General features: G+C 37.8%; 2 protein-coding genes across 2 annotated transcripts; both read left to right on the top strand.

The window, feature by feature from the left end:
- The first annotated feature begins 4,049 nt into the window (after nucleotides 1–4,049).
- Nucleotides 4,050–6,017, top strand: LOC129954096 (uncharacterized). The gene has a single exon (XM_056067770.1). It carries the CDS (start codon nucleotides 4,050–4,052, stop codon nucleotides 6,015–6,017), a length of 1,968 nt encoding a protein of 655 aa, XP_055923745.1.
- A 174-nt stretch (nucleotides 6,018–6,191) lies between these two features.
- LOC129954087 (uncharacterized) lies at nucleotides 6,192–9,275 on the top strand. Its single transcript, XM_056067760.1, has 2 exons — nucleotides 6,192–7,025; nucleotides 7,311–9,275. The coding sequence occupies exons 1-2, from the start codon at nucleotides 6,192–6,194 to the stop codon at nucleotides 9,273–9,275; spliced, it is 2,799 nt and encodes a 932-aa protein (XP_055923735.1).
- Nucleotides 9,276–14,875: the final 5,600 nt, after the last annotated feature.

Here is a 14,875-nt window from a genome sequence, read left to right as displayed (position 1 = left end):
ATATGCTGCTAGCAAGAGGCGTAGGGCAGGCATTCAGGACTCACCACCATCTATCGCACCATTCTTTAAGAGCACATTCCTGTGTAGTCCCATAGTCATCCTTCTATGCCAGCCCATTCACCTGTAACAAAGTTTCAGGATTCTAACATCTCCTTTTGTCATGTTTATCGCCCTCATTAGTGAGTGAACCCATCAAGCATTAAGACACAACAGGGATAATTTTAATTGTATCCAACACAGAAATTTACTTAATCTTCTCCCCAACGTGGTAATTTTTCTTCCACTCAACTGAATAAAGGACTATTGTGGCGTTATTGTACATGCAAAGTGATATTGTCATTTGTTGTAAGGAAATGGAGGGTTAGAAGAACGGAGGGAGGGGGATATACACTGGCTTGTATTATGTTGTGACCCTTCTCTGGGGGCCCCTTCATATTTCAGTCCACTCTGCCTTATAGTGTATTGTATATACTTCATGATTATGAGAAAAATACGCCACTTTCTCCAGGACAACAAAAATATATTTACTGTATTATGTGGAACAAAACAACAAGTTACACAAACAAATTCCATTGTTATACGTCTACCTCGTGAATTTTCTCATTATGTCCTTCATATACTATATATCCTATAGTATAGGAGCATAGTGGGCTATTGGGATAAGGACATCAACATAGCAGAGGCCTATTAGTTTCATTGTTCATTGTGACTTCTTGACGCTAAGCAAGTCAACAAAGGTGAAGCCTTTGATAAAAAAAAGAGTTGTTTTAGAGATTAGTTACATGGAAAAATAAACGGGGCTTTCTTAACAATGGTTATTTTTGCTAAAATAAGTTTTTTTATAAAGACTAACAAAACTTTATTTTAAGGAGTAAATTATGCGTTCCTTTTACAAAGCCTATGATTCTCGGTTTTATATCATCCAATACACATTGTTGAATCATAGTTAACCTAATTTAAGTCAAATAACTTAAAGGTCATATCCTCAACTGAAGTTTTGGACTAAAATTATCACCAGTTTACAAAAAACTCCATACGGTTCCTTTCATCTAAATCTACTGGCATGTGTAACCTTAAATCTAACTCCTTGTCCAGCTTCATCAAAGCCCTAAAGTCAAAAGGCTTCGTTAAGTCCTACTCTTACTTTGACTATCTTCAACAACCCTTTATTTATTGATCCCATTCTTCCATACCTTCTGTAAAATTCACTTAGCAGAATATTCATTAAAAACTGATACGAATTCTCTAAGCTTAGAGGCAGCAAACTTTTTGGTAACATTCGTCTATTTTATTTTTGGTATAACTAATAACTAATAACTTTAGCAATATCTATTCAACAGGAGGACTGACTTTTATCACTCTCAAAATCTTGTATGTAAAATATAATGATTTTTTCAATTTTTGTGCAAAATGGGTATCAAATCATCTTGAAATCTTAGGACAATTAAAACGCAATTCCCACTTCCAACGTAGCCTAGCTGATCATGATAGATTTGTTCGTATCTAATACACACTCTCTTTAAGAAAACATTTCTTTTCTTCTATTATTATTAGAATATATTAAGGCCCATACACTACGCAAACCCGTTTGTTCAAACGTGTGTTTGAGCAAACATAGTTTCGCCCCACACTGTTTGAAAGATATTAGTTGCGTGACGTTTTTCATCTTAAACAGACCTACCTACGGACACGGAGCAATGAGTGATTTAGCATGTACAGCTTTGATTATTACCTTGGCTTTAAAAAAAAAAAAAAAAAACAGAAAAAACAAAACAATTAACAATTTATTATTGTTTGCTTAACACAGTAAGATACAATATCTTATAAGCTAGTGAAAAGCTATTATTACAAATAGTATTTTTATAAGTAGTATAAAAGATAATTCAAAGTAGTTTCAATTTATTCTATAACAAAGAAAAATAAGAAGAAAACTAATTACATTAATTCTAATCGTAATTAATGCCCAAACATTTAAAGACGATAGATGATTTCTAATTTCTATCTTCATCCTTCGCGGATCTTCAATACTCCTAATATCGCGTGGAAGACTATTCCAAAGACGAATGCTATTTATAAAAAATTGGCATTCCGATGATAAGGATGAATGAGTTGTCCGGATCTAGTAGGTGTTCGTATTCTTAAAACAAATAGCGGGGTTCATGCGATAGTAAAATGTCAGAAAACAAAAGTAGAGTACGAAGCTCCAGGAAACTGTTAAGTGTTATGTTGAAAAGCTTTACTGAAAACGCTGAAACATGCTCATATTCCGTAAACCATAGATATAACGAACTGTGCTGTTGAAAGCTACATTTAATTTACGCTTGCTTTCAGTTTGATTTCAAAGGGTTTAATAGAAGGCCATGAGATTGAGACCAATGTGAAGTACTCTCCAAATCTTCGTTTATACAAGTTACATGATGTTCAATGAGACCGACTCTGCAACTTAGGTACAACAGCACATCGTCAGCGTACATACAGATTTTACAGCACTTTACAATACTAGAAAGTGCGTTAATGTACAATGAAAACAAGAGTGGACCCAAAATTGACCCCTGTGGAACTCCCCTAGTAGTTGACAAAAACTCAGATAAATTTATATTTATATCAACTGCTTGTTTTCTTCCACTCAAGTAAGATTTGATTAAATCTACAGCATTGGATGAGAAACTAAACTCATTATGAATTTTGTTGCACAGAACAGAGAAGTCTACGGAATCGAATGCCTTGGAAAAGTCTATTAAAACTAGAAACGAGATTTTGTCTTCATCCATCGATTGTCGCAAATCTTCTGTCACATTTATGAGCGAGGTAATACAGCTATGTCTCTTACGAAAACCAGATTGGTTTGGCGTTAATAGATTCGTACGACTTAAATACGCATTTGTTTGTCTTTGTACCAATTTTTCAAAAACTTTCAACAAACAAACAAAAATCATCCATTTTTGAATTTTTTGGGATAGGGATGACTTTTGCAATTTTCCATATTCGCTTGTTGTAAGAGTGTAATTAAAAGTATGAGTTATGTATGGTAAGAGAATCGGCAAAATAACTTTTAAAAATATGGGATGAATCTCATCAACGCAAGAAGTATTAGATTTTATGGCCCTCTCGCCCAGTCTTACATCGTCTGAGTTTTCAACGTTGATGGAAACGGGTATGGATGGTAACGAAACAAATTTACGATTTATTGCCATCGATATTGTCAACGTCACCTTTAAGTTTAACAATGCCTATTTCACTTAAATTCTACCACAACTGACACTTGTTCAAAGATGAACCTAAACGTGTAGAAAAAACCGTGGCCCTAGCAGCTTTTATCTCTTGTACTAGTTCCAGTAGTCTATATAGTTTCCACCATTTATAAGCTTCATCACGTTTCTGTATAAGAAATCTTATTTTGGAAGTGAACCAAGAAGGCCTATAAGCGTCGTACAAGATTTTAATATTTTCGTTAAGGAATTGTACTTGTTCCATTGTTGAATGCATATAATACAAAGCTTCCCAATTTACATTTCTAGCTTGGTGTTCCAATGCATTTAAATAAATATTTCCTAAGTCCCTGTACTGGAATGTTCTTAAATATGAAGAAATGTCATGTCTTGAAAAACCTGGTGCAGAAAGTTGGTCATAAAGTGCAACTTTTTGAATATCACAGATCGAGCTTTCTGAGAAATGTGTTGGCATGGTAGTATTTACTGATTGCAAACCAAAAATACTCAACCCTTCAGCAAGACTAGTATCAACTAAAAAATTACTGTTAAAGTCTCCGCATGTTGAAAAGTACTAAGCGCTAAAAATAATAAGTGGCCACCTTGCCAATCTGCATACATGATCTGTCATTTTATTATATATTCATTTTGTGAATTCATCAGAATGAATTGACATACTTGTCATTCCGAAATAAAACGTGGTACAATCCAGTTGGATTCTTCTTTTCATTTTCTTTTTTAACTCTTTTACAAAGTATTTTAACATTTGGCATCACTTGCGGGGAACTTTAATCCTCCGCGTTAATAAATTAATTTGTAAAGAGTTTAATTTTGATACTAATGGCGCTGGCCAAAGAAGAATCTCTTGCAAAACTAATTTTTAACTTCTCAGCTAACACACAGAAGGCAGGGAAGGCGAAACAGACTAAAGGATACCTCGTGGGCAGAAGGAAATTGCTAGAAGAGTACTGGACGAAATTCAATGAGGCTCACGACATCATCTCATCAATGGATTCAACAGAAATCAACGAGAAAGATCTGCAAAGGCTTCTCTCGGATGAGCGTTTTGCCGAAATTGAATCTGCGTACTGCGAGGCCCTTGGAGATCTCAATGAGATAATAGACGAGCTGTCTACAACTACACATGAGCCGATGTCTCATTCAACTCCGACTCGTCTTGTCGTGAACGGAGGCATCAGCACAGTTAAGTCGACGCTACCACCACTGCAACTACCCACTTTCGATGGATCGTTTGAAGAGTGGCTGAACTTTAAGGATATGTTCACCAGCTGTGTCATCAATGACAAAATGCTGTCTGATATACAACGCTTACACTACCTTAACTGTAGTCTCCGTGGTAGTGCTACAAGTGTCCTCAAAAACATTCGGGTTAGCGAGGATAACTTTCAGACTGCATGGGACATCTTAAAAGGCCGCTATGACAACAAGCGAAAATTGATTAAGCAGTACCTTTACGACATTGTTAATTTGCCAACCATGGTGAACGAATCACATGTCGTCTTACGTCAAATACTTGATGAAATTACTGAAGCTGTTCGTTCTCTACAGCATCTAGGACGGCCAACAAACCAGTTGGACGACTGGCTGATTCTACATGTGACTCAAAAACTCGACCCTGTCACAATCAAATATTGGGAAACGTCACTTGACAGTCCGAACTCCATCCCCACCTACCTGCAGCTAGAAAAGTTTTTGGAAAACAAACTACAAGGCCTGGATGCTATGGCGGCATGCTCTAGACCAAAACAAAATGAGCCCAACCAACAAAAGGCAATTAAGGCACAGCCAGTTCGAAGTCATCAAGCAAATGTCAATCGGTGCCCTAAGTGTTCTGGTAAGCATGTTCTAATGTTTTGTTCTGATTTCAGAAAAGAAACACCAGCACAGAGAATGACATTCGTGACGAAAGCAAAATTGTGCAAAAATTGCCTTAAGGCTGATCATGCACAACAACAATGTCGGTCAGACTACACCTGTTTAGTATGTCACCAAAAACATCACACGATGCTGCACAATAGCATTCAGTCTCAAGAACCCCACGTCAACATCAACACAAATCATTTGCGAACGAACTCCACTTGTAATCCAGCTCACCCTGCAAATTCAAGGTGTGAAAATTCCGATGGCGAATCATTGGTACAACTAGAACCGGTTCTGCTGGCTACAGCTCAAGTTGGAGTGCAATCTGCCACTGGGCACAAACTTAAACTCCGAGCGCTTTTGGACATCGGATCGCAGGCTACGTTTATTAGTGAGTATGCGGTGCAACAACTTCACCTTCAACGAACCTGGCTATTTATGCCGGTGACTGGGGTAGGAGGCACAAGTGTTGGAAAGTCAACAGGTCTGGTTGATATCTCTGTGAGCTCTCTCAGAGACCCAGACTTTAATATTAACTGCAGAGCATTAATTTTGCCACATTTGGGTCCTCTTATGCCCACTCTTCGTCTTGATACTAAACAGTTTGGTGAATTTATGGATTTGGAGCTGGCCGATCCAGACTTTTGCGAACCGGGATCTATAGACGTAATTCTGGGAGCCGATGTTTATGGCTCTCTCCTATATGGTGAAATTTTGCAATCGTCTGCTGGTGCACCTGTTGCACAACACACCCATCTAGGATGGATAATCTTCGGGCGCTTACCCGAGTCTACAACTAGAACGCTCTCAACAAACTTTTGTGCATTTTCACAGTCTGAGCTAGCAGATTTGGTTCAGTCTATGTGGAAATTTAATGAGAACGAAGACGTGGAATCTTCTTCTAAGATGACACAAGATGAACTCTAGTGCGAAGAATTCTTTAGGCAAACGGTACAACGGACCTGTTCTAGACGCTATGTCATCAAGTACCCGTTTAAGAATTCCATCGACCAAACAACCTTGGCGGATTCGAAAGAAGATGCCTACAAACTCTTTCACCATCAACTCAATCGCCTAGAGAAGGACCCAAAAATGAAGACGATGTATGATGAATTCATGTCCGAATATCTAGAACTCGGGCATATGGAACTTGTTCATGAAGTCTCATCTCAACCGACTTGCTACATTCCCCACCATGGCGTATACAAGGAGTCGACAGCGAAATTGAGAATTGTCTTCAACGCATCCAGGAAGTATAAATCAGGTACAACACTAAATGATTGTCATCATGTAGGTCCCAAACTGCAGAGTGAATTGTCGGCGATTATCCTGAAATGGCGTACTCATCGAATTGGATTTATGGCAGATATTGAGAAATGCTATAGACAAATACTGGTGCAAAGAGACGATGCGGATATGCAGAGAATCATATGGAAAGATGAAGAAGGACGACCAGCTGTCTACAGATTGCTTACTGTCACTTATGGTTTAAACTTCTCTCCGTATGTCACCATCAAAGTTCTCCATACTCTGGCCAACGATGAAGAGGCTAATTTTCCTCAAGCTGCTAAGGTACTTCGTGAGTCATTTTATATGGATGACTGTCTCCACGGTGCCGACTCTGTTGAGGCAGCTCAACAATTACAGCTGGAACTGCAGAACTTACTACAACGGGGAGGTTTCCTGCTCCGAAAATGGAACTCAAATTCTACCGAGTTTTTACAAGGAATAAGCGTATACGATAAGTTGACTGAACAGTGTTGCGATCTTAATTTGGATCGTGAAACCAAGGCGCTTGGGATCTATTGGTTTTGTCAAACTGATTGCATTGGTTACAAAGTGAACGTCACGAAACTCTCAACACCAATCACCAAACGCCAACAGCTCTCCGATGTGGCCAAAATCTATGATCCAACTTGTCTACTGGCTCCAGTCGTGATTACAGGGAAAATTATGTCACAATAACTTTGGCTTTCTGGTATATCTTGGGATGATCCATTTCCAGAACCTCATCAAAAGAACTGGAACCAATTTCGAGAAGAGCTTCCATTGATAGAGAACATCAAGGTTTCAAGGTGGATATTCTCGTCTGTAAATGCCTCAAGTTACCAACTACATGTTTTTTCCGATGCTTCTACTTCTGCTTATGCTGCTGTCTCTTACCTGCGAGTGAAAACATCTGATGGTGAATATAGAGTGTCACTTCTTATTTCTTTGAAGAAAATTACCGTTCCGTGCTTGGAACTCAATGGTGCACTTCTTGCTTCAAAAGTTGCGTCCAAAGTTCTCGACACCTTACAGTTGCCATCCATCACCATCTATTGCTGGTCAGACTCGAAGACAACTCTGAGCTGGATTCGATCAAACCCAGGAAAACATAAACAGTATGTGGCGAACCGAATCACCAAAATCCAAGAGCTGACAACTATCGACTGCTGGAGGTATGTGCCAACTAAAAGTAATCCAGCTGACATAGCTTCTCGAGGCGTCTACCCTTCTCAGCTACATAGTCTTGACTTATGGTGGTCTGGTCCAACATGGCTACAAAAAGATGAAGGAGAATGGCCTGAACAAAAATTTGTCGTCAGTGATGTACAGGAGGTGACAACACTTTTTGCTACTCATAGGCCGTCGAAGTTAACAGAGGATAAGATGGCACTGGGTCTTCTCTACAAATATTCTGACATCAACACATTAATTGGTGTAACATGCTGGTGCTATTGTTATATTGCCATCAAACTAAAACAACCACATGCTACCTCATCCTGGTGCACAGCTTCTGAGCGACAAGCTGCCTTACAGTTTTGGATAAGGTATGTTCAAAGAATACATTTTACTAATGAAATTTCTTGTCTCTTACAGGGTAAACCTGTCAGCTCAAAGAGCAAGCTAATGAAACTCAATCCAATGATTGACGATACTGGCATCGTACGATTGAATGGCAGATTAAAAAATGCCCTATTGACTGTGTCTGAACGGTTTCCTATCATTTTGCCTAAGGAAAGTAAACTTACGTCTTTGCTTATTGATCAAGCACATAACGCCACTATGCATGGTGGCAAGCAAACGACAATTAACTTTCTTCGAAGGCGCTATTGGATTATCGACTGTCGTTCCTCAGTACAGAAGTTCATTCGTCGATGCTTGATATGCTGTCGTCATAAGCCACAACCTACAACACAATTTTTGGGAATTCTTCCCACACCTCGGTGCACAGCCGCTGCTCCGTTTAAGCATTCCGGACTAGACTATGCCGGACCTTATGCGATTCGTACAACAAAAGGCCGAGGTCATCGAAGTTACAAGGGATGGGTCGCTCTTTTTGTCTGTCTGAGCATTAGAGCTATTCATCTAGAACTCGTTAGTGACATGACAACTGAGACATTACTTGCAGCCTTACGACGATTCTTTTCTCAACGAGGGTACAGCTCTAGCATCTATAGCGACTGTGCAACGACGTTTGTAAGTGCAAATGCAGTTCTGAAACAAGACTTTACGGCTTATCAAAAACAGTTGGAAGCAGGTGCACGATCCGTGTCTTGCCATGGTGTATCTTGGCACTTTATTCCACCAGGCTCCCCAAACTTTGGAGGCATATGGGAGGCTGGAGTCAAGAGCATGAAACACCATCTAAAGCGGACAATCGGGGAAGCAACGTTAACCTTCGAGGAGTTTTACACAGTCATCAAGCAAATTGAAGCTGTGCTGAACTCAAGGCCGATTTCAGCCCTTTCAGTTGATACTGGAGATTTTGCTGCCTTGACCCCTGGGCACTTTTTGGTGGGCGGTCCCATCACTGCCACTCCGGAACCGGACTTAATTGACATCAAGACAGGTAGACTCTCACGTTGGAAACAACTCCAACAAATGCAGCAGGATTTCTGGAAAAGGTGGAGCTGTGAATATTTGCATGATCTACAAGTAAGAAGCAAGTGGCAAAAATCGAAGGCCAACATTAAAGTGGGTGATCTGGTCCTAGTGAAAGATGAACGGGCACCGCCGACCCAATGGCTACTGGGCCGTGTTTTGGAAGTTCATACTGGAGAGGATGATCTAGTGCGGGTTGCAACCATCCGTACACAGTCATCAATAATAAAACGAGCTATTTCAAAGCTGGTCGTACTTCCTGTCGACAACGACTCTGCGGATGAACACGGTGGGCGGCCAGATGTTTCGTCGCAATAACTGGACGAGGTGGGCGGAATGTTGAAAAGTACTAAGCGCTAAAAATAATAAGTGGCCACCTTGCCAATCTGCATACATGATCTGTCATTTTATTATATATTCATTTTGTGAATTCATCAGAATGAATTGACATACTTGTCATTCCGAAATAAAACGTGGTGCAATCCAGTTGGATTCTTCTTTTCATTTTCTTTTTTAACTCTTTTACAAAGTATTTTAACACCGCACAATATAACATCAGAGCAGGTAATAGAAACTTCTTCCAAGAGGCTTATTAAAGGCAAAAAGCTAATGCTATTGTTTGGTCTGTATACTACTCCGACAAGAAGTTTGTTTTCAGAGCCTATCACGTCTACGAACACATACTCAATTTTACTGTCGGAAGCGGAAACACAGTGCAACTTACATTTAATAATGTTCTTTACAAAAATTGCAACCCCTCCACCTCGACCCAATCTATCTGCTTGAAAAACCTTATATCCCTTCAGTGAACACATTTGATCATTAACATTGCACGAGAACCATGTTTCAGAGACACAGATAACTTCCACACCGGATTCCTTGAATAGATCCCGAAACTCATCGATCTTGGGCAGTAAGCTCTGCGCATTAATGTGGCATTTTAATTTATTAATTAAAGCCCATTTTTTCGCAGACTTAAAACCCTCACCATCGTCCTTAACTCGCCCACTATTGGGTAAAACTATGATTTCAATTGTTTAATTCAAAAATTTATAATTTTCTTCTTATTTTTCTTATTGTTTATTTTATTTTCATACATTTTTTTTTTTGTAAAAAAGTTTTGGAATAAATTAATTAATCATAAAGTGTTTGGTCTGGCAAATTCAAAATTGTTTGATTTTGTTCAAACTACTTGCGCAAACACGCATCATCGCTACACTCTACTCAAATAGTTTGCACAAACATGTTTAAAACAACAAAATACATTCGTTTGCTCAAACAGTTTTTGTAGTGTATGGGCCCTATAAGAGGCCTTCATTCGACCCGAATTTTAAAAATCAAGAACTGTTCCCTTCTACTCTTTCCGTTTATAGCAATGATGATCTTATTTTACAGAATGACCACTGACCTTTCAGAGGTGTTCTTATTGCTATGGAACACACCATTGAGTCATCCCTTATTGTAAATTCGTCTTCTCCTTTAATTTAATGGGTTAATCAAGATTATTCTACCCCGAAGGTCTCTTATAAACGGTTTCTTGTTACATCCTGCCATCACATCCTATTAAAATCCACGAACTTGCCATAAGTCCGATTGATGACATAACTGAATTATACCTATGATATACTTCTTTAAAAAAATGTCTCATTCATCAAGACCCTAACTTTATGAAAAGAGCTTTAAAAATGATTGGAGATCGTTCACTTACCGAGACATTTGCTCCTCTTGAACACCGCCGCAAGTTCTTATGAAGTCATTATTTTATCGTTATTTTTATAAACAATGCTCTATTGAAATAGCTAGTTGCATTCCTCCCCTTAAACAATTCAACCGTAATACCCGTACTGCTATGCCCATCAGTTTACCCTTGAGCCCAATTTCGGACGTACTGTTAAGTACAGAGATTTGTTCTTTAGCCGCACTACACGAATGTGAAATGCTTTACGAGGCTCAATATTTCCCATTCATTGCAATTTGCAGACATTCAAATCTAATGTGCATCGGTTTCTCCTTTCTTTTCCTATCCTCCTTTCCTAATTGCTCGCACTGTATTCAATCATTATAAGGGTATTCATAACCACTTTAGCGCACAATATACAAAAAGAGGCTGTGATGCGACCCACACCGACAATTTCCAATCCCGTCTGTCGATTTGTCTTGCTTAAAAGATTGTTGGTTTTTGTGTTGGGTTTGAAAAGTTGTTAGTTGAATTATTCTAACAAGTTTTAAAATAACCAACAATATTTTTCTTATAAAGAATAGTTAAGTTTGAAAATCTAGTTTCGTTAAATAGATTTTTAGTCGAAGACAAATTTTTACCAATTTTATAGCATTTATTAAATTTTTACAAATTGGATGAATGAAATTAATTTGAGAGATATCAAGAACCCAACATCAATTTTTACTAAATGTGCGTTCTATTTCTTGTAGGCTGTGCTTTGAAGCACTGACAATCTACGTTACCACCTGACTCTTTGGAGTACGGTACGACCATTATTACACAAAATTCAAGGAAAATTGCAGCGGACACCAACTACACCATTGCGACCCATACAAGAAAGTCTTGTATTTTTTCCTTCCCTTCGTTCATTCCGCCATCTACTTCTTCTAACTTTATGACGGACACACTTAGCCACCCGTTGATTCTCTAGTTTGCTGTTTTTTTTTTAAATTCCTTGCCTAACGACATCAGGGGGTTTAAATTTAAAAAAACTTAACCTAAGTTCCTGTAAACTTAGAAAACATTTTAGAAAGTATATTTTGACCTTTGTAAAAAATTAGGCAGAATAAAGTAAATTGCATGACTGCGCTTTTATTCCAAAAATATATTCTCCCCATGGAATTCATTCTAGGATAATGCATGTAACGTGTGACAACTTTTTCACATCTGTTCAAACATTGCTCGCTTTATATGAATAAAAGGGTTTTTGCGGAAAGTTGTTTTTTTTTCAGTTTGTTCTTTTTTTTTCGTTTTCACCAACCATCAGTTGAGAGAACAAAACATTAGCGCCACACAGTGGAGGAAAATAAAAATAAAAATTTTCAAAATACACCACAATTGTATGGACCATGCCATAGGTATGAGTAGAACTGAACTGACATCACTTTGATACAAAACGTATGCATCTCACGTTTTGTTAAACATTAGAACATTCCAGGTCAACAAAAAGGAAGGTTTTCCATTGAAAAACCTAAAACCTACCTACATATTGCTTTATAGATGTGAGAGCTTTATATACATATGAACATACATATATCATCATCACAGCACATGAACTCCACAACAAGGAAGGGAACTACATATATCTGGTCAGCTATATTTTTGAAAGGACCTCAACCTCATACCATAAAATGAAAGCATCGCTCAGCACAGCAGGAGCCATATCAAACAAAACTCTTCCATCCAGCAACTTTTTCTATAAAATGCAAACTACATGAAATTAGGACCTGCCGTTACAATTTCACGCCTCAAGCACCTAAATTTCCCTCTATATACCATACACAATATATGCGGAATAATACTGACAGCCGGCTTTTTTGAGTTACGATAAACGGGTGAGTGACAACGGAATTCCGTTCTAGGAAAACAAAAAGGTTTACAAAAAAAATCGAAAGAGTTGAGCAGAGGTTCCCTGCAATGCTATTGTGTTTCAATTTTGTATACTTATGTCCTTCGTGTGGTTTAAACTTTTGTTGAATTTTACAAAATTGTTCGAGGAAGAGAAAGTAAAAAAAAGTATATCCTTTTTTGACCAAAGCCCTATGTAACGTTCACAGATGTGTTTTTAAAGACTGTTTTAGAACTTCTTTTCTGAAAAAAAATATCAATTAAGCTTAAAACCCTTGGATTACCAGAAGCTACAAAACTTTTGATTGAAGATTTAAAGAAAATGTCCAATAAGGAAATTAATGAATAATTTGGAATTGTCTTTTTTTGTCTTGAAATTAATTACCAATAAAACAAGACTCTTAGACTTTAAGGGTGTATCTTTAGTGGAAACATACACAACAAAAAATATTCATGTTGCAAGAAATCACAAAGGTACTCAAACATTCTATTAAAAAGGCGCAATTGAAAGTTTTTAGTGGACTGACAGTTAAAATACCAAGTAGCGTTTAACTTGGTAAATGTGAAACATAAATGATGTTAATAATTTTAGTGATGATAATTTAGATAACATATTTCCACGTAGAAGAGACACAAAATTTTGCTACAATGAGCTAAAGTACAAGAATATGTATCTCCTTTTTATTCTTAAAAGGTCAACAGCTAAACATTGTTAACAGGTAATATATGTAAATTAAAGTAAAAGGTCCAGATGACAACATTTAAGGCTCCGAAATTTATTAGCTAAGAAGGAACTACTGGGTAGGGCATATAGTTCTTAACTAGTAGTATGAAAATAGGCTGGGATGGGACCACTCTGAAAGTCTTCCCATCTGCCGATTTCTCTGAAATTTTAGCAAAATATTAATACAAATGGGTGAGAAAAAAATTCGAAGTCTTTCCTTTTTAGGAATCCAGCCAAACAAAATCCCGCGTAATGAAATCAAAGTGATTTAATTTAATAATTTGTCTATGCACACGCACAGAAAAAGATCCGAGTAACGAAATCCCGTTGCCGCAGCCGCGCAGTCCAAAGCGGGATTTGTTTGCTTATTTTTCACTGAATATTTCAACGATTTTTTTCTTTCGTTTCATTGATTTATCGATATTTGAAATGACCTTAAAAAAGTATCTACCTTCGTTCATGTTGATTCTCATCAAACAGTGTCAACAACTTGAACAAAAATGCAGTCCAGCGTTGTAGCTACAATTGAAAAAAAAAAAATGCAGTCGAAAACCATTTTTAATCAGTTCCTGTGTTTTGTAAAAAAAGTGGTTACTAAATTTTTTGTAAAAAATGATTTACCAAGAATATTTTCATATAATAAACTAAGTTTTTTTTATAATAAGCGCACACTCAAGGGGATATATTACCCTTATTATGTAGACACAGTGTGAGCAATAGGAAAGGGAGATAGGGGTTGAAAAGACATCGGTGCACTTTGATTTTGAATTCCTGAATATTGCAATAGCTGGGAAAGACAGAGTATGGCAAGGCATTCCACATTCGCATAGTACGGCTAAAGAACGAATCTCTGTACTTGACAGTACGACCGAAGATGGGCTCGAGGGTATATTGATGAGCATTCCTTGAAGCGCGAGTATCACGGTTAAACTGTTTAAGGGGAGGAATGCAGCTGGCTATTTCTCTAGAGCATAAACCATTAAAATAACGGTAAAACAGGGTGCAACAAGAAACATTTCGACAATGTTTAAGTGACGTAAATGATCTTATGATGGTAATATCACCAATCAATCTAAATGCTCTACGTTCAATACTATCCAAGAGGCTTAAGTAAGTTGCAGGAGCACCAGCCCAGATATGGGAGTTATACTCAAGCTTAGGACGTATATAAGTCTTGTAAATAACAGCCAGATCAGAGGGGGAGAAAAACTTCTTGCTTAGAAAACCCAAACATGTTGCGGCATTTTTGGCACATCGCGTATGTGATCGTTCCACAAAAAGTGGTTGGTGAAAGAATATCGAGATGTTCAGTTTCCTCGATGCAAGTTCCATTTATGGATAATGACAGGGGGGGTATATTTCGCCTTAACGATACAAGACAGCATTGCGTTTTCGATTGTACAATGCTCTTTAGGTCGGAATTTAATGAGCTTGTCATATTTTGTCGTTGCAGTTCCACATCCGAAGAAGAGGGGTGTGAATCTGAAAACGAATATGAAAAGCTAAGAGTACTATCGTCAGCGAAATAATGTATTGGATTAGATGTTGCAGACAGGAGATCATTAATAAAAATAAGAAAGAGTGTTGAAGATAGAACAGAGCCCTGGGGCACACCAGCATTTATTT

This window comes from Eupeodes corollae, chromosome 1 (genome assembly GCF_945859685.1).
Source record: "Eupeodes corollae chromosome 1, idEupCoro1.1, whole genome shotgun sequence".
NCBI lineage: Eukaryota > Metazoa > Arthropoda > Insecta > Diptera > Syrphidae > Eupeodes > Eupeodes corollae.
The sequence above is the reverse complement of the archived record's forward strand: the minus strand, read 5'-3'. Positions and strand labels throughout refer to the sequence as shown.

Bases quoted from the DNA above. Each gene is read 5' to 3' on its own strand.
- LOC129954087 (XM_056067760.1), top strand. From the start codon at position 6,192: ATGTATGATGAATTCATGTCCGAATATCTAGAACTCGGGCATATGGAA. The intron at 7,026-7,310 runs GTGATTACAGGG...ATTTCTTTGAAG, and splicing joins CTTGTCTACTGGCTCCAGTC to AAAATTACCGTTCCGTGCTT.
- LOC129954096 (XM_056067770.1), top strand. From the start codon at position 4,050: ATGGCGCTGGCCAAAGAAGAATCTCTTGCAAAACTAATTTTTAACTTC.